Source organism: Salmo trutta, chromosome 1 (assembly GCF_901001165.1).
Source record: "Salmo trutta chromosome 1, fSalTru1.1, whole genome shotgun sequence".
Taxonomy (NCBI): domain Eukaryota; kingdom Metazoa; phylum Chordata; class Actinopteri; order Salmoniformes; family Salmonidae; genus Salmo; species Salmo trutta.
Window position 1 is genome coordinate 14,195,344 of NC_042957.1, and position 18,909 is coordinate 14,214,252.

At 46.2% G+C, this 18,909-nt stretch overlaps 1 protein-coding gene across 3 annotated transcripts in view; it reads left to right on the forward strand.

Moving 5' to 3' along the window:
- Window positions 1-15,529: 15,529 nt before the first annotated feature.
- LOC115167114 (frizzled-3-like) overlaps window positions 15,530-18,909 on the forward strand; it is a 44,594-nt gene continuing 41,214 nt past the window's right edge. For 2 of the 3 annotated variants that reach the window (XM_029721256.1, XM_029721422.1), the window contains exons 1-3: window positions 15,530-15,645; window positions 17,821-17,946; window positions 18,092-18,420. In XM_029721256.1, coding sequence (XP_029577116.1) covers window positions 18,121-18,420 — 300 coding nt within the window. In that variant the 5' untranslated portion in view covers window positions 15,530-15,645; window positions 17,821-17,946; window positions 18,092-18,120. Of the gene's footprint in view, window positions 15,646-17,240; window positions 17,570-17,820; window positions 17,947-18,091; window positions 18,421-18,909 lie in introns of those variants that run through there. The other variant, XM_029721346.1, reaches the window with a different exon arrangement.

The following is an 18,909-nucleotide window of genomic DNA, read 5'->3' on the forward strand; positions in this document are numbered from 1 at the left end:
TTTTACTGGGTGACTCACTTTTTAATTTTCTATTATGGTATCTTTACTTTTACTCAAGTATGACAATTGGGTACTTTTTCCACCACTGAAATTGACACAATACCTCTTAGCAAAGGTGTCAGCTAGAGATGATGTGCAGGAGCTTGCATGGATTTGTAGTTTTGTATGATGTCTATTTTGATTCAAATTAGCATTTTCAAATCTGAGTGTAAATGGAGCCGAATATATTGATTTTAAAGTCACCTTGTCCGAGAACGGTTTTCACGGTTATCAAAATGCCACACCAGAGTAAGCCTACACGAAAGACAGCTCTTATTTTAAGTGTTTCTAAAATCCCCTATGTGGGAAAACGATTGGAACCATTTCCTTGTTTGACCTCTAGGTTCTATGGATGTTATGACACCTCCGCTGTGGGACTTTATACCTGAAGTCTACACTCGTTCCCTCCCCCATTGGTTTGGTGTATTGAGTACAGGGAGTTTTCACACCTGTCCTTTCCATGAAGGGGTGTGAACAAGTACACACTTTGGGAATTGGACTGCGGTGAAAAATAAATCCCCGAAAATGTATCATTTCAGTATACAAAGTGCCATTCTGAAGAATAAAGCCTTGTCTCACTTTCTTTTTTAAAAAATTTTTTTTATATCATCCAGAATACAAAGATATTTGTGTCACCTGATTTTGTTTGGAATGACTCTGATTAAATCTGGAGTCTTGATTCGATGTTAGATGAAATATATAAATTTCAGACTGTTGTTAAACCTGTGTAACTTCTTCTGTTTTCTTTTGAGCTGTTCTTTGTGTAGACCATTGTTTCATGCTAATGAATGTTGACCAAAGGGGCATTATAGGAGTATTCTCTAAACTCATTCTGCTTGTATACAATGGTGTGTGTGTGTATGTATATTTGACTTGGTTCAGTGGTCAATTGAATTAATATAATTATTAACTGGAGAACAATATTGGGAAAGTTATGTACAAAACGGCAGGATTGTGAGTTGCGTCCGTTGTTTGGTGATCTGACTTAACATATAGGTCAGACAATCGCATGTTAGGGTTAATGACTTGTAGAAATCCTGTGGTGTGCTGCGGTCTCGATCTCGTCTGTCCAGACGAACGTGGAATTTAAGCTGTTTTAAGATGGGACTACCTTTTTGGGTTACCGTACCACCGACTGCTCTGTCCGGACTACCACTAAAGTACCCCCTCGTGCATTTACCAGTACGCATATGGTATAATGGGTCTTCTCAAGTACCCCTTATGGATAGTCCTAGTACCCCCATGGGTCCTAGTACCCCTGGTTGGGAACCACTAGACTAATAGGCCATTGTCATGTTGAGCAGCATCCAAACAATTAGCCTGCTCCTGCCCATTCCATTTCTGCGTTTACATAGGGAGCCCAATTCTGATCTTTTGCCCAATTTTTGTCAAAGGATCTGATTGGTCAAAGATCCAATTAGTGAAAACAAGATCAGAATAAGGCTGCCTGTCTGAACGCAGTCAATGAGTGACAGGGAGTTGGCATGTGACAGACAGACTGGCACTAAAGACTGACTACTAAATACTAGCTAAGCTTTTTCAAATGTATCCTGTTCACTGTCCTGTTCACATTTTTCCTTATCAGAGAAAGACAACCCTAGGCCCATTTTTAAAATGGGCTTTTTCACTAGACTGAAGTAGCTTGTGCCTTTACTTGTCGCTAAGTCAGCAGTATAGACACCAACCTCAGATAATTATGAATTAAATCTATTTAATTAGACAGTAAATAGGATTTACAGTGCTAATGTGAAATGAGACAAAGGGCTACGGATTTTGAAATCCATGCAAAATCTAAATATCTAGCTATATATTACCGTATGAATTTTAATACTTGATACACACTGCATCTGTGTACTCATCGTAACATAAAATACTAGTAACAAACATCTGTTGAACCACCATAAAATCTTGGATTTTAACGTTCATGTTAATTGTTTATTTTCTATATTTTCTGGTAATCCATAATACATTGACAATTGAGACATACTTTTTGTGTGAAGGACAATTTGTATATGCAATGAATGAATACTGTACATGGACAAGACGTACAGTTAACTGTACATACAGTATGATATTGATACATATACTGAGGTTGTTTTAAAGGTTTAATTCCAAAACCGATTTCTGTCAAACCTCTGTCAGTATTGAACTCCAAAATGCCTTTTTCAGCCCAATATATGCTATTTTGATTATTGTGTGTTGAATGCAAGCTGTATTGAATATTATTGAGATATTTCAATATAAAGAAGAAAAAAAAGTTAACTGACAACTGTTTCATAGTTTGGAACGCTGGTTCAATGTTTCTAAATGGCTTTTGCTTTATATTGCATATTGAATGGGTTTGTGAACTGAAAATAAAACTGGTACATTTCCTGCACCTGGGTTTGTTGTAATGAATATTGTATTTACATTTTCCAGACGTAGCCACATGTTTATATATTATGTATTTCTGTCATGAAACTTAGTGGAAGTGAAGGTAAACATGATTTGATGTAAATCCCATGTCAAGAGTACACTATCAGTCCATCGTCCCAGTACTGTTGGTTGAACAGCTTATTTTCTGATTCTCCCTTCTCCCCATTGCCTCTGTCCCTGCAGTCTGCAGTGCTGTTTGGCGTCTGAGTACTGCAGTACTTAAGTGCTCCACAGGGTGGCGATATGAGGATCCACCACTGGAAGCTGGTAGTTGTGGTGTTGCTAAAACCCCCAAAACATGTACGTGAATAATATGTGATACAGTAGATGCACAATAAGAAAGCTTTGATTGAGTACGAATGTAATGTCACATGTTGCCTTGGACAGAGAGACTTCAGCACAGAGACAAAGGATTCTTATTTGATGGAGAGCTCTATCATTCTGTTATAGTTCCACCAAGAATGTGCATTGAAGGAATTGGTCTTACTTTGCGTGATCCTGTGTCTGTGATGAAAGGAAGGAGGGAACGAAGGATTGAAGGAAGGAGGGAACGAAGGAATGAAGGAAGGAGCCAAAGAAGGTGGAAGGAAGGAAAGAAGTAAGGGAGGAAGGAAAGATGTGTTTTAAACATGCAGGTCATAGTGTTTCGTACTGATGTGATCCTGTGTGTCCTTGTTGATGCCCTCAGTCCTTCCTGTCTGAGCCTGGGCACTGCTGACCTCACCGGACTAGGACTGTATGGTGTACTGGACTGTATGGTGTAATGTATGTAATGTTAAAGCCCCTCCCCCTCAGCTAAACACTTCTTCAACTGAACTCTCTCTATCCGTCTCTCTATGGTGGACTATGGTGTACTGTATGATGTACTGTCTGGTGTACTGGACTGTATGATGTACTGTATGGTGTACTGGACTGTATGGTGTACTGTCTGGTGTACTGTCTGGTGTACTGGACTGTATGGTGCACTATGGTGTTCTATGGTGTACTGTATGGTGTACTGTACTGTTTGGTGTTCTATGGTGGACTGTAAGCTGTACTGTATGGTGTACTGTATGATATGGTGGACTGTAAGATGTACTGGACTGTATGGTGGACTGTACTGTTTGGTGTTCTATGGTGTACTGTATGGGGTACTGGACTGTATGGTGTTCTGTGGTGTATGGTGTACTGTACTGTATGGTGGACTGTACGGTGTACTGTACTGTACGGGGTACTGTACTGTATGGTGTTCTGTGTTGTATGGTGTACTGTTTGGTGTTCTATGGTGTACTGGATTGTACGGGGTACTGTGCTGTATGGCTTACTGGACTGTATGGCGTACTGTGCTGTGGTGGACTGTATGGTGTACTGTATGTCTACAGTTAGTGTTAGTGTCTGTATTGTCCGTGTCTAAGCTGTCAAATGAGAGAATTAGTAAACTACTTTTATTGTATTATTTACTAATATATTTAGGTGTTTTATCTTTTAGTTTGGTATTTCTGTAGAAGGAAACACTTAGAATTTTCCTCTACCCCTCCCCTGAAGCAGCATCAGTGTTTTTGTCCACACACACACACACACACACACACACACACACACACACACACACACACAGTCCCCTGGGTAGTGTATTAACATACATTTGCATGATGCCTCTTGGTGTGTGGGTTGGTTCGTCTATCCTTGTGGGGGACCTCAAATAACCAAAATTCCCCACAAGGATAGTAAAACAAGGAAAATTCTCTCTTGTGGGGTCATTTCCCATGCCATCATGAGGACAAAATCATTTTAAGCTTAGGGTTTAGGGTTACAGTTAGAATCAGGGTTAGTGTTTAGGGTTAGGAGTTAGGTTTAGGGTTATGGGTTACGGAAAATAGGATTTTCAATGGAAATTCATTTTCGGTCCCCACGAGGATAGAAGAACAAAACTGTTTGTCACATTCTATTAAAAGGTGCTTACTAGTGACTTGGTCTTGTGTAGTTTATAAATGGCTGCAGACAGCTCTTTATGTTGTCTGGCTTGGCCTTGTGTAGTTTATAATTTAATGCAGACAGATTTCTTATTTGTGTTGATTGGCTTGGCCTCATGTAGTTTATAACTGGATTTGGACAGCTCTTTATTATTTGTATTGTCTGGCTTGGCCTGGTTGGTGGTGATCACCCGGCTGATCTGTACTTAGATCATGTCACAGGAACACCAGGGCAAGTTACATGACAATTCTTAGCCTAATTAATCCGATGTGCTGATTGTTCAATTCAATACAACTGTATTTACAGTGAGGGGGGAAAAAGTATTTGATCCCCTGCTGATTTTGTACATTTGCCCACTGACAAAGAAATTATCAGTCTATAATTTTAATGGTAGGTTTATTTGAACAGTGAGAGACAGAATAACAAACAAAAAATCCAGAAAAACAATGTCAAAAATGTTATAAAATGATTAGCATTTTAATGATGGAAATAAGTATTTGACCCCTCTGCAAAACATGACTTAGTACTTGGAGGCAAAACCCTTGTTGGCAATCACAGAGGTCAGACGTTTCTTGTAGTTGGCCACCAGGTTTGCACACATCTCAGGAGGGATTTTGTCCCACTCCTCTTTGCAGATCTTCTCCAAGTCATTAAGGTTTCGAGGCTGACGTTTGGCAACTCGAACCTTCAGCTCCCTCCACAGATTTTCTATGGGATTAAGGTCTGGAGACTGGCTAGGTCACTCCAGGACCTTAATGTGCTTCTTCTTGAGCTACTCCTTTGTTGCCTTGGCCGTGTGTTTTGGGTCATTGTCATGCTGGAATACCCATCCACGACCTATTTTCAATGCCCTGGCTGAGGGAAGGAGGTTCTCACCCAAGATTTGACGGTACATGGCCCCGTCCATTGTCCTTTTGATGCGGTGAAGTTGTCCTGTCCCCTTAGCAGAAAAACACCCCCAAAGCATAATGTTTCCACCTCCATGTTTGATGGTGGGGATGGTATTCTTGGGGTCATAGGCAGCATTCCTCCTCCTCCAAACACGGCGAGTTGAGTTGATGCCAAAGAGCTCTATTTTGGTCTCATCTGGCCACCACACTTTCACCCAGTTGTCCTCTGAATCATTCAGATATTCATTGGCAAATTTCAGACGGGCATGTGCTTTCTTGAGCAGGGGGATCTTGCGGGCGCTGCAGGATGTCAGTCCTTCACGGCGTAGTGTGTTACCAATTGTTTTCTTGGTGACTATGGTCCCAGCTGCCTTGAGATCATTGACAAGATCCTCCCGTGTAGTTCTGGGCTGATTCCTCACTTGCAACTCCACGAGGTGAGATCTTGCATGGAGCCCCAGGCCGAGGGAGATTGACAGTTCTTTTGTTTCTCTTCCATTTGTGAATAAACGCACCAACTATTGTCACCTCCTCTTCAAGCTGCTTGGCGATGGTCTTGTAGCCCATTCCAGCCTTGTGTAGGTCTACAATCTTGTCCCTGACATCCTTGGAGAGCTCTTTGGTCTTGGCCATGGTGGAGAGTTTGGAATCTGATTGATTGCTTCTGTAGACAGGTGTCTTTTATACAGGTAACAAACTGAGATTAGGAGCACTCCCTTTAAGAGTGTGCTCCTAATCTCAGCTCGTTACCTGTATAAAAGACACCTGGGAGCCAGAAATCTTTCTGATTTGATACTTATTTCCCTCATTAAAATGCAAATCAATTTTTGACATGTGTTTTTCTGGATTTTTTTGTTGTTATTCTGTCTCTCACTGTTCAAATAAACCTACCATTAAAATTATAGACTGATAATTTCTTTGTCAGTGGGCAAACATACAAAATCAGCAGGGGATCAAATACTTTTTTTCCCTCACTGTATCCCAGGCCACAGGGGCAGTGCATAATAGGTTGTGCTTTCATTTGGGAATGAATGCAATGGTATGGTAAATGCTTTGTATTTTAAGACTGATGTAAATTTCACTTTACACACACACACACACAAACTACCAGAGGAAGTGGTCTTACGTCATCCTCTATGGTTCCAGATTCTCTAGATAATTAAATCTCAGTGTCATTGAGGTGTATGTCTGTACCCCTCCAAGTGGGCAGCCCCTTCAGCTGGGACCCCCTTGTGGTGCTGCCATCGCCCGTCTCTCACTGGACAGGGGGTGCGGAACGCACCTCTCTGAGGATACTTTATTATTGGTTTAAGGTCACAGTGTTTATGGGCGTCACCTCTGGGATGATGAACTACTGCTTTGAGGGAGTCTGAACACACACACACACACACACACACACACATTGTCACAGGAACTGTGTCTGTTCCTTACAAGTCGTTTTAAACACTGTCCAGGCCCCCAATCACTTACCTTAGGTTTGCTGATGTGGAGCTCCAGTACTGTCTCTATGTAGTGTCTCTTCCAGACTCCCTGTTCAAACGGTGTCGGGGCGAAGTTGATGCACCAGCCCAGTCTGAGACACTTGGGCATCCACAGCTGGTCCAATTCAACTATACCCTCCCAGTGCCAACTCACCTGCCAACACAGGTATACAGATACCACTAACATGGGGCATGGCATAATACAGTATATTAAAGTGTGGTTACGTATGTATTCGTCAAATCTCCTGTGACGATCTGAAGGATCAGGTTACAGTGGGTCCACTCTACAGCGTGCTCTCTCTCTCGTAGAGGGGGAGAGCGGGAAGTCGCCTGTTTTATGGCGGTTGGAAAATACGCTGCCTCTATTCTCTGTAGTGTTTGAGATTGGAATGTAAACTGTGGAACAGAGAGACACTTGGACATCAAAAGTTTTAATAATTAAACAAATGTATATTTTTGAGAATGTGGGAGTGGTCCATGGACACTTAAGGGACAGTCATGTGGAGTGTGTTTCATTTGGTGACCTCATGAAGGACAGGAAACACACATTACTGTGTCTCTGGTTGTGTACACTTCTCAATTATGGGGTTTGCATCTAAATGTTATGAAACGTATATGATTCCATATGAAACTATTTGTGAAAAGATGAAATGTGATGTTAGACTTCTAAATGGGACTATGGATTTTCATATGAAGTTTACCTAGTTAGTGGCCACGCCCCCGTGAGTACGGACATTTACATCGTCGTCATAGAGCCCTTCTTCCACAGAGTATAAACAACATCAAAACAAGAACATACATGAATCAACAACCAACATTTTAAAGTGAGGCTTAATCTGACAAAATCACCTATTACAAGCTGAAGCTAAACTTAAATTCTGAACTAGGTATGTGACTGACTGCCTGGTAGATGCTCTGACCTGGTGGTGGTAGACTGGGTCCTTGTGAAGTCTGACCACACTGACTCTGACTAGCCTCAGGTAGGGAGCTGCTCTGACCTGGTGGTGGTAGACTGGATCCTTGTGAAGTCTGACCACTCTGACTAGCCTCAGGTAGGGAGCTGCTCTGGGGTCTGTTTGCACCTGATCTGCCTGTTTGTGCTTCTTTAAAAAGAAGTCTGATATCTCTCCCTTTCTTTTCATGTTTCATTGACCCTATACAAAAATAAGACAGTCTATGGTTACATATAAGCATCCAATTACCCACATTTTAGTCCAATCTCAATCTTAATTACAAATCCCCATTATCATAACTGTACAATCAACTACCAGCCTAAATTACTAGTTAGATCATGGCTAGCCCTACTCTGCAGCAACTAACTTAGCTAGCTATAATTTCTTGCACCTTTAAGATAGCCTGTTTGATATCTGCAAATTGTGGTAATCTTTTGAGTAACGTTATAACAATTGTTCGTTTTGAGTTCAAGTACGAAAATATAACTGAGTTAATGGATTTCAAATTGCTGAATGTTAACTTGCTGAACACATTTGTATACTGTAACTTACGACACTGCGCTGTATATGCGTGTATAACTAGCTCAGATGTAAACATAATGTTAGGCTAAATTGGGAACTGATCTCTCTTACCTGATCAACTGTCTGTTAATGCAGCCAAAGGTCTAACGTTAACTTACATAGCGACTCAACTTCCGTAAACGTTGTTCAGGAAACATCAAAATTGTCTGTACTGTCAAAGGTACTGGAGTCCTTAGTTAGTAGGCAGCTAAAGACCTACTTCCAAGAAAACAACATCTAAATGGAATGCAATCAGGTTTTAGGTCTGGCCACAGCACTGTGTTTCTAGTTGTGTTTAATGTTGTGTTAGTGTATGTAAGTTGTTTTGTCTGAAACATTGTTCCCCCTGCTGCTATTGGACCAGGTCTCTCTTGGAAAAGAGATGTTCTCTCAATGAGGAAAACATGTATAAATAAAGGTTAAAAAAAAAAAAATTAAATAACCTGATGCTAAACCTTAAAAGTTACTTCAAATATGATGCTTTCGCTAATTGCGAAAAGAGCTCGTGGAGCTGTGGAAATCTTCTCTCTTCTACTTCTGTATGTTCTTCTTATTCTCCTGTATCTCACAACCAACGTTAATATTCCCTCTTCCTCGTCCTCGATTTGGAAAATGTGTCGCCGAACGTCAAAATAAATGACTCGTTCAATAAGAGTTGAAATGAGATGTCAATCAGCCTCAAACTGCCAGTAGCAAATTACATTTTGGGCTGCCACCCGGGGTGGCCAATCAGATGTCAGGGGTGTCCAGTGCCACCCCGGACACCCCTCTGGCTCCGCCCCTGTACCTAGGGGCAGGGGCGCCATATGGGGGGAAAAGTTAGAATCTTCCTAAGGGCCTGTGACTGACAGGGGCCCTAAAAAAAATATTAGAACATTAGGTACATTTTTTTCAATATTAAATTATTAACCTATCATCATTAATAGAATATTTTATTTACAATGTACTAATAAAACTAACGGTTTCTTTTTCTTTTCTTGTTTTTGGCAAAAAGTAAACATCCAAAGAGCCTTTGTATAAAACATTTAATCAATGCAAGCAAACTTTTAGCAAGCTATTCATACTAAATCAGTTGTCCCAGCCCCTGCCTGGTGCCAGGCCCAACAGATGCAGCTTCAGGCTCAGCAGCCCTGTCTCCCCATCCCCATTCCCCTGAACCAGCCCTGTCTCCCCATACCCCTGAACCAGCCCTGTCTCCCCATACCCCTGAACGAGCCCTGTCTCCCCATTCCCATCCCCCTGAACCAGCCCTGTCTCCCCATCCCCCTACCCCTGAACCAGCCCTGTCTCCCCATCCCCCTGAACCAGCCCTGTCTCCCCATACCCCTGAACCAGCCCTGTCTCCCCATACCCCTGAACCAGCCCTGTCTCCCCATCCCCATACCCCTGGACCAGCCATGTCTCCCCATCCCCCTGAACGAGCCCTGTCTCCCCATCCCCATCCCCCTGAACCAGCCCTGTCTCCCCATCCCCATACCCCTGGACCAGCCATGTCTCCCCATCCCCCTGAACGAGCCCTGTCTCCCCATCCCCATACCCCTGAACCAGCCCTGTCTCCCCATCCCCCTGAACCAGCCCTGTCTCCCCATCCCCCTACCCCCGAACCAGCCCTGTCTCCCCATCCCCCTACCCCCGAACCAGCCCTGTCTCCCCATCCCCCTGAACCAGCCCTGTCTCCCCATCCCCCTGAACCAGCCCTGTCTCCCCATCCCCATACCCCTGAACCAGCCCTGTCTCCCCATCCCCCTGAACCAGCCCTGTCTCCCCATCCCCCTGAACCAGCCCTGTCTCCCCATCCCCCTACCCCCGAACCAGCCCTGTCTCCCCATACCCCTGAACCATCCCTGTCTCCCCATCCCCCTGAACCAACCCTGTCTCCCCATCCCCATACCCCTGAACGAGCCCTGTCTCCCCATCCCCATACCCCTGGACCAGCCCTGTCTCCCCATCCCCATCCCCCTGGACCAGCCCTGTCTCCCCATCCCCATAGCCCTGAACCAGCCCAGTCTCCCCATCCCCATCCCCCTGAACCAGCCCTGTCTCCCCATCCCCATCCCCCTGAACCAGCCCTGTCTCCCCATCCCCATACCCCTGAATGAGCCCTGTCTCCCCATCCCCATAGCCCTGAACCAGCCCTGTCTCCCCATCCCCATACCCCTGAACCAGCCCAGTCTCCCCATCCCCATAGACCTGAACGAGCCCTGTCTCCCCATCCCCATCCCCCTGAACCAGCCCTGTCTCCCCATCCCCATACCCCTGGACCAGCCATGTCTCCCCATCCCCCTGAACGAGCCCTGTCTCCCCATCCCCATACCCCTGAACCAGCCCTGTCTCCCCATCCCCCTGAACCAGCCCTGTCTCCCCATCCCCCTACCCCCGAACCAGCCCTGTCTCCCCATCCCCCTACCCCCGAACCAGCCCTGTCTCCCCATCCCCCTGAACGAGCCCTGTCTCCCCATCCCCCTGAACCAGCCCTGTCTCCCCATCCCCATACCCCTGAACCAGCCCTGTCTCCCCATCCCCCTGAACCAGCCCTGTCTCCCCATCCCCCTGAACCAGCCCTGTCTCCCCATCCCCCTACCCCCGAACCAGCCCTGTCTCCCCATACCCCTGAACCATCCCTGTCTCCCCATCCCCCTGAACCAACCCTGTCTCCCCATCCCCATACCCCTGAACGAGCCCTGTCTCCCCATCCCCATACCCCTGGACCAGCCCTGTCTCCCCATCCCCATCCCCCTGGACCAGCCCTGTCTCCCCATCCCCATAGCCCTGAACCAGCCCAGTCTCCCCATCCCCATCCCCCTGAACCAGCCCTGTCTCCCCATCCCCATCCCCCTGAACCAGCCCTGTCTCCCCATCCCCATACCCCTGAATGAGCCCTGTCTCCCCATCCCCATAGCCCTGAACCAGCCCTGTCTCCCCATCCCCATACCCCTGAACCAGCCCAGTCTCCCCATCCCCATAGACCTGAACGAGCCCTGTCTCCCCATCCCCCTGAACCAGCCCTGTCTCCCCATCCCCATCCCCCTGAACCAGCCCTGTCTCCCCATCCCCCTGAACCAGCCCTGTCTCCCCATCCCCATAGCCCTGAACCAGCCCTGTCTCCCCATCCCCATCCCCCTGAACCAGCCCTGTCTCCCCATCTCCATACCCCTGAACCAGCCCTGTCTCCCCATCTCCATACCCCTGAACCAGCCCTGTCTCCCCATCCCCATAGCCCTGAACCAGCCCAGTCTCCCCATCCCCATAGCCCTGAACCAGCCCTGTCTCCCCATTCCCCTGAACCAGCCCTGTCTCCCCATCCCCCTTAACCAGCCCTGTCTCCCCATCCCCATACCCCTGAACGAGCCCTGTCTCCCCATCCCCATACCCCTGAACGAGCCCTGTCTCCCCATCCCCATACCCCTGAACGAGCCCTGTCTCCCCATCCCAATACCCCTGAACCAGCCCTGTCTCCCCATCCCCCTGAACCAGCCCTGTCTCCCCATCCCCATAGCCCTGAAAGAGCCCTGTCTCCCCATCCCCATACCCCTGAACCAGCCCTGTCTTCCCATCCCCCTGAACCAGCCCTGTCTCCCCATCCCCCTGAACCAGCCCTGTCTCCCCATCCCCCTGAACCAGCCCTGTCTCCCCATCCCCCTACCCCTGAACCAGCCCTGTCTCCCCATCCCCCTACCCCTGAACCAGCCCTGTCTCCCCATCCCCATACCCCTGAACCAGCCCAGTCTCCCCATCCCCATACCCCTGAACCAGCCCAGTCTCCCCATCCCCATACCCCTGAACCAGCCCTGTCTCCCCATCCCCCTGAACCAGCCCTGTCTCCCCATCCCCCTACCCCTGAACCAGCCCTGTCTCCCCATCCCCCTACCCCTGAACCAGCCCTGTCTCCCCATCCCCCTACCCCTGAACCAGCCCAGTCTCCCCATCCCCATACCCCTGAACCAGCCCTGTCTCCCCATCCCCCTGAACCAGCCCTGTCTCCCCATCCCCCTGAACGAGCCCTGTCTCCCCATCCCCATACCCCTGGACCAGCCCTGTCTCCCCATCCCCCTGGACCAGCCCTGTCTCCCCATCCCCATAGCCCTGAACCAGCCCAGTCTCCCCATCCCCATCCCCCTGAACCAGCCCTGTCTCCCCATCCCCATCCCCCTGAACCAGCCCTGTCTCCCCATCCCCATACCCCTGAACTAGCCCTGTCTCCCCATCCCCATAGCCCTGAACCAGCCCTGTCTCCCCATCCCCATAGCCCTGAACCAGCCCTGTCTCCCCATACCCCTGAACCAGCCCTGTCTCCCCATCCCCCTGAACCAGCCCTGTCTCCCCATCCCCCTGAACCAGCCCTGTCTCCCCATCCCCATAGCCCTGAACCAGCCTTGTCTCCCCATCCCCATCCCCCTGAACCAGCCTTGTCTCCCCATCCCCATCCCCCTGAACCAGCCCTGTCTCCCCATCCCCCTGAACCAGCCCTGTCTCCCCATCCCCCTACCCCTGAACCAGCCCTGTCTCCCCATCCCCCTGAACCAGCCCTGTCTCCCCATCCCCATACCCCTGAACCATCCCCGTCTCCCCATCCCCCTGAACCAGCCCTGTCTCCCCATCCCCATACCCCTGAACCAGCCCTGTCTCCCCATCCCCATAGCCCTGAACCAGCCCTGTCTCCCCATCCCCATAGCCCTGAACCAGCCCTGTCTCCCCATCCCCATAGCCCTGAACCAGCCCTGTCTCCCCATCCCCATACCCCTGAACCAGCCCTGTCTCCCCATCCCCATACCCCTGAACCAGTCCTGTCTCCCCATCCCCATAGCCCTGAACCAGCCCTGTCTCCCCATCCCCATAGCCCTGAACCAGCCCTGTCTCCCCATCCCCATAGCCCTGAACCAGCCCTACTCCCAACTGAAGAAGGAGGTGAGCAGCATTGTGTTGAATGACATGCCAGTTGGCATAATTGCAGGTACTGAAATGCATTGAGGACAGGAATGTTATTCTCCAGTCAGGAAAAATTGCACTTGACCAGGAGGCAGCCAATATCAGAGCCTTAAAGGAAGAGATGCAGGCTCTTAGAGATGGATGGGAGTCTCTCCTGTCTGAGGCAACAGTGACTGCTACACAAATGGATGTTGCACCTCAATTTAGCAAGGAACACAGCCGCCAGAGGAAAAGGAAGAGATTCCATGATGAAACCTCTGAAGAGGAGACAGCTCAGGACAGTGCAGCAACGGTGTTTGGGAACACAGAGGAAAAGGAAGAGATTCCATGATGAGACCTCTGAAGAGGAGACAACTCAGGACAGTGCAGCAGCGGTGTTTGGGAACACAGAGGAAAAGGAAGAGATTCCATGATGAGACCTCTGAAGAGGAGACAACTCAGGACAGTGCAGCAACGGTGTTTGGGAACACAGAGGAAAAGGAAGAGATTCCATGATGAGACCTCTGAAGAGGAGACAACTCAGGACAGTGCAGCAGCGGTGTTTGGGAACACAGAGGAAAAGGAAGAGATTCCATGATGAGACCTCTGAAGAGGAGACAGCTCAGGACAGTGCAGCAGCGGTGTTTGGGAACACAGAGGAAAAGGAAGAGATTCCATGATGAGACCTCTGAAGAGGAGACAGCTCAGGACAGTGCAGCAACGGTGTTTCAGAGCACAGTGTTTTTACTGCTATGTACAACATCATAAGTGACTTGGACACTAGGTTCCACACCACTGCAAAAATTGTAGAATAATGTTCTGCTGTTCTGAAATTTGGGCAGATTAGTGAGGATAAAGTCCCTTCTGTGTGCCAACCACTGATCATGAAGTATTCCAGAGATCTTACACCTGAGTTTCAACATGAAGTAAGACACCTGAACACTGTATATGCTGCCACTTTCCCCCCTAACTTGTCCCCTCTTGGTCTCCTGAATGCAATTTGTAAGATGCAGCAATAAAGCATTTTTGGAGAAGTGTGCATTGCTTTACGTATATTTTGCACACTGCCTGTGACTGTTACTGGTGGCGAGAGAGCTTTCAGTAAACTAAAACGGATTTTTAAAAAACTATTTGAGGTCCGCTATGTCCCAGGACAGGCTTTGCAGTCTGGATTGCCATTAAATTTGTTGTGCACAATCAAGACCCCAAGTGGAAGAAACCTATTGATTTGGTGACCTCTTGACCTTTCCTCTAGCGCCACCATCAGGCCTTTTCATTTCCATTTTCCATTTCCACTTTTACAGCTGCTTATTGTCTAGTTGGTATGTATACTTAGTTCAACAATCTGCTGCTGATTTTATTATTTTGTTTGTTATATCATTCTATAGATGATAATGTTAATTTATTTTAATTGAAAAGGTTAATGTATATTTAAGTTATATTTATTTTAAGTTATTCATTAATGTTAAGAGAATTTTCCATTCAAGAATTTTCCCATTAAAATTACATTTAGACTGTAAAAGATGGCCTTTAGCACATTTCTTATAGAGGGTATCAGTCTTGCATCAAATAGTGAATTCCACTGTATGCAGAATGTTGCATGCATGTCTGCACAGTGTTATATTTTCACAGCTCACTGTCAGTAAATATCATACAGTAAATATTGGACTACAAGAGAGTTGCAAGCCTGCGAAGGTAGAGTTATTAGAAGCTTTGAATGGGTCGATTGGGTCGATTGGGTTCTGGAGGTGTGTGGTTACAGCAATTGCGCAGGGTTTGTGTGGCCTGTGGTGGTGAGGCCCAATGTGATATCTTTTCATGGGGCCCAAAATCCCTGGCAGCGTCCCTGCCTAGGCTTCACCTCCCCCTTTCTATCCAGTCCTGTCACCGTCGCCGCTTTGCGTCGTCAAGAGCAATGACATGAGCGGCACAAACACCGCTTGACACACAAGGGTGGCGCTGTTGCCACAGACCGAAATACAATCCACACACACTCACACACAAGGAGCCGCATGCATGTTCATCGTGTTGCAATATGAAGTCATAGTTTATACTATTTACACGTGTGTGTGCCCCACTAAAGGCCTCTTCCTGGAATAAAATAAAAACGTAAAAAATAGAGATATGTTATCCACATAGTTTTTATTTTATTCCAGTTATAGGCCTTCAGTGGGTCACATAAATGTGTAAAACCAATTCAAAAAGTAATTTTGTAATTTCAAAACTGAAATAGTATTTTGTTTTCCGTTGGCTAGCGTATATATTAGAACATATTCATAGGGCTACACACAACTACTGCAAGATAGAAAAGGCATTGGTTTCAATTGGCGCGTCCGTGTTTAATGCGCGCTCTCCCTCTCCGACAACATTATCGCATTAGTAAACCTGGTAGGAGAGGAGAGGAGAGCGGCGAAAACCCCTACACGTAGAAAAAAAACTACCGAGAGAAAGGTAAACCTTATTTGATTATATTTTCTGTCACTCGCCTAAATATTGTGTTTATTGCAAACACATTTATTGCCAATACAGCTGGCGGGATGGTGGTAACAACTTACCATCGGGATACGCCTGTAGTGATTCAGTTTATGTAGACTAGCCTTCATACATTAAACATCAGTTGAGATGAAGAAGCTCAACCGTCATCTTTTGTTCTGCTTCATGACATTTTATTTGTCGGAATGGATCATATTGGTTTGGCCATTACGCGTTGTCGGTGGGTTAGGGTTATGGTTAGACTACACTTTTATGTCATCACTGTTGTGTCTACCGGTAGTTTTGTAACATTGTTATAAGCATGTAATGCACGAAAAGCCAGCCGAAGGCGTGAGTAAATGCTATTACGCACGGTAATTTGACTACACTACCGGTACATTTTTTTTATATCACATATTGTGTTAACATTTTGGTCATCTTACGTGTCATATTTGAAAGTGCATGATCAGTTGGCTGTTCTTTAGTAATAATGGGATGGTAGCGGTAGTAAAGAATGCTGTGGAAAAGAGCTTTTGGGAATAATTATCTTCCTACAGCGTGTGTGCATATTCACAGAGACAAGATATAATGCACATTTCTGTGCTATAACTGTGTTATTATAAGTGCTTGATTTGGGATGAAAGAAGTGCTGCTGTCTTTTTCTATGTCGGTCCATTAAACAATGTTCACTGAAGTTCACAAATTCAATTATGACAGAGACCTCTGATCATTCACTGTTAACGGTTCATACACATTTTCCCTGACTTTTAACCAACTGTTCATGACTATCACTACAGCCTACACGAAACGTAAGCATTATTGACACTGGGAGGCTGCTGTGTCTGATCCCATGCAGCTTTGTCTTTTGATCCATCCCTGAAACACCCACGTCTGTTTATCAAGGTCCTCCGCATGCATGTGAGGTCCTGTTGGGCGGTTTCATGTTTGGGCTGCACACACATGAGCTGTCCTGGAGGATGATTGACACCCTTGATATAACATGTTGCAACATTAGAACCAAATACTTTTGTCTTTATAAAATAATTCCCTCATTCAATGAATCAGGGATCAAATGGAGACGGTTGGCTACTTCAAAGCAAGGTATCTATCTAGACATGTTTATAAGGTTCAAATGTTCATGTTTCAGGGGAGATCTATGCACAGCAAGTTATTTGTCAATTAGTTTATTCTTAGAATATTTTGTACGTTTTCGTAATTACATGGCTACGGTTTAATGGAGGGGAATCATAGCTTTCCAATGGTGCAGATTTATTTAGTGCCGGTGGAAAGGCCACAACCACATCAATGCTTAGTTAGCTATGGTTAACTAGCGTGATAACTGCTACAAGTTATGTTTTGAATTGGCTGTTTAGTTTGCCATTATTTTATACCTGCTGTTGAAATGTCGCGCTCTCTCTCCTCGGGCAACGGCCCACTCTCACTGGCACACACACATACAATCACTAAAGGGTCATTTCGATAATGGCTGATATGTAGATCTTTAAATGATTGATACTATTACAATTGTATGCCTTCATGAATTTTATTAACAAAAATATTTCAACACATTTCCATAATCTTTTCATGACTTTACAAACCCTCATTTGACAGTTCGGAACAGCGGACCATGCGCATTCAGGTTGGCAAACAGATTCACAGATTAGCGGTAAATAAACTTGAACAAAGCATCATCAGGAAATGAATGCCTACTCCCCATTGCTATTTAATGCAGATCCCGCCTTCATTCTGCTTTGATCAACCTTTTTTGCCTCAGTCTGTAAACCTGGGCTGGCGATAGTCTACTTTGTTTTATAGAGGAGCTGGTACACAATTCCCCAAAACTGTGAAGTGCTGGTATGGCGCTCTGGACAGCTCCGGCCCAAGTAAAGCACTGACTATTATGGTAGCCTACTGTTACTACATAGATAGAATTAGTGTACAAATTTTACTAATGAATTTATTCTATATCCACATACCATATTCTAATTGTCACGAAAGGACAATAATGGATACTTTTTTGTAAAGAGCCTCTTAAAATATTGTGCAAAGATGTATAACTAATTTTAGTCAGATCGAGTGCAATTATTGACATTTGGAATCAGGTATTATTCAGGCTACAATGTACTTAATTGTTTCTGTCTATTTTTGCCCCAGATCCCTTGACATCTACACCTATTGCAGGGATCCACTCTCTGATCTAAATCATTGTTTATAAAGTGTGTATGTGGTGAGAAGGGGACTCCTGTGGTCAGACAACCCAAAGCCAGGCCTCATGCTCAGGTGATTATGATTCAAGAGGGTGATGGAGACAGTCAGCCTCAGCCATGGCGGCCATCTTTTTACACACACAGACTGGTACACTCTGAGATCAGGAACTTGCTCAGTCTCTCCCCTGATCACCACTTACCTGTATCCCAACCATTAGCTCTCCGTCACCGACCTTCTGCTTTGTGAATGAGGCTGATGATTCAGCCTGTCCCTGTCCGCAGCCTGGGTTCTTCCCTAACCCTGTCCCTGTCCGTGCACCAGCCTGCGAGGACCATGGAGCTGCTGTGGGTGCTGTGTGTGTCCATGCTGATGGCTCCAGCGGTGGTGGTGGAGGCCATCCCCATGGAGTCTGCAGCTGGGAGCCACAGCATGTTCACCTGTGAACCTATCACCCTGCGTCTGTGTCAGGGGCTGCCCTATAACTCCACCTTCATGCCCAACCACCTCAACCACTACGACCAGCAGACCGCCGCGCTCGCCATGGAGGTAAACACTGACTCACTGTTTTTCATCGCTCTCTCTCTCTCTCTCTCTCTCTCTCTCTCTCTCTCTCTCTCTCTCTCTCTCTCATTTCAGGCATTTAGTTGGGATAGTAAGATTATTGCTGCTGGGTTTAATCAAGTGCTTGAGGAGTACTGTGTGTCTGGATGAAGAGACTGTAACTGTACTGTCCTTATCTGTGCCAGACTCAGTGGTCTGTCAGTCTGCCCCATGGACATGGTAACAGTAGCAGACAGCGCTGCCATGGGTAACTGGTAATCATTGTTGATCATGTCAAAGCGGTAGCCTACGTTCAGTCCCCTCTAACCCAGGGGACTGAGAGCGTATTACCAAAACATTATGGGATAAATTAACTTTTAACATTTATTTTGAGACCATTTTTAAAACCATCAACTATTAAGTGAGGCTGTGAAGTGAATTGCGTGCTGGTCTAGTAGTCAGCTGCAACTTTAAATGGTTCCTCTCAGAAACCTG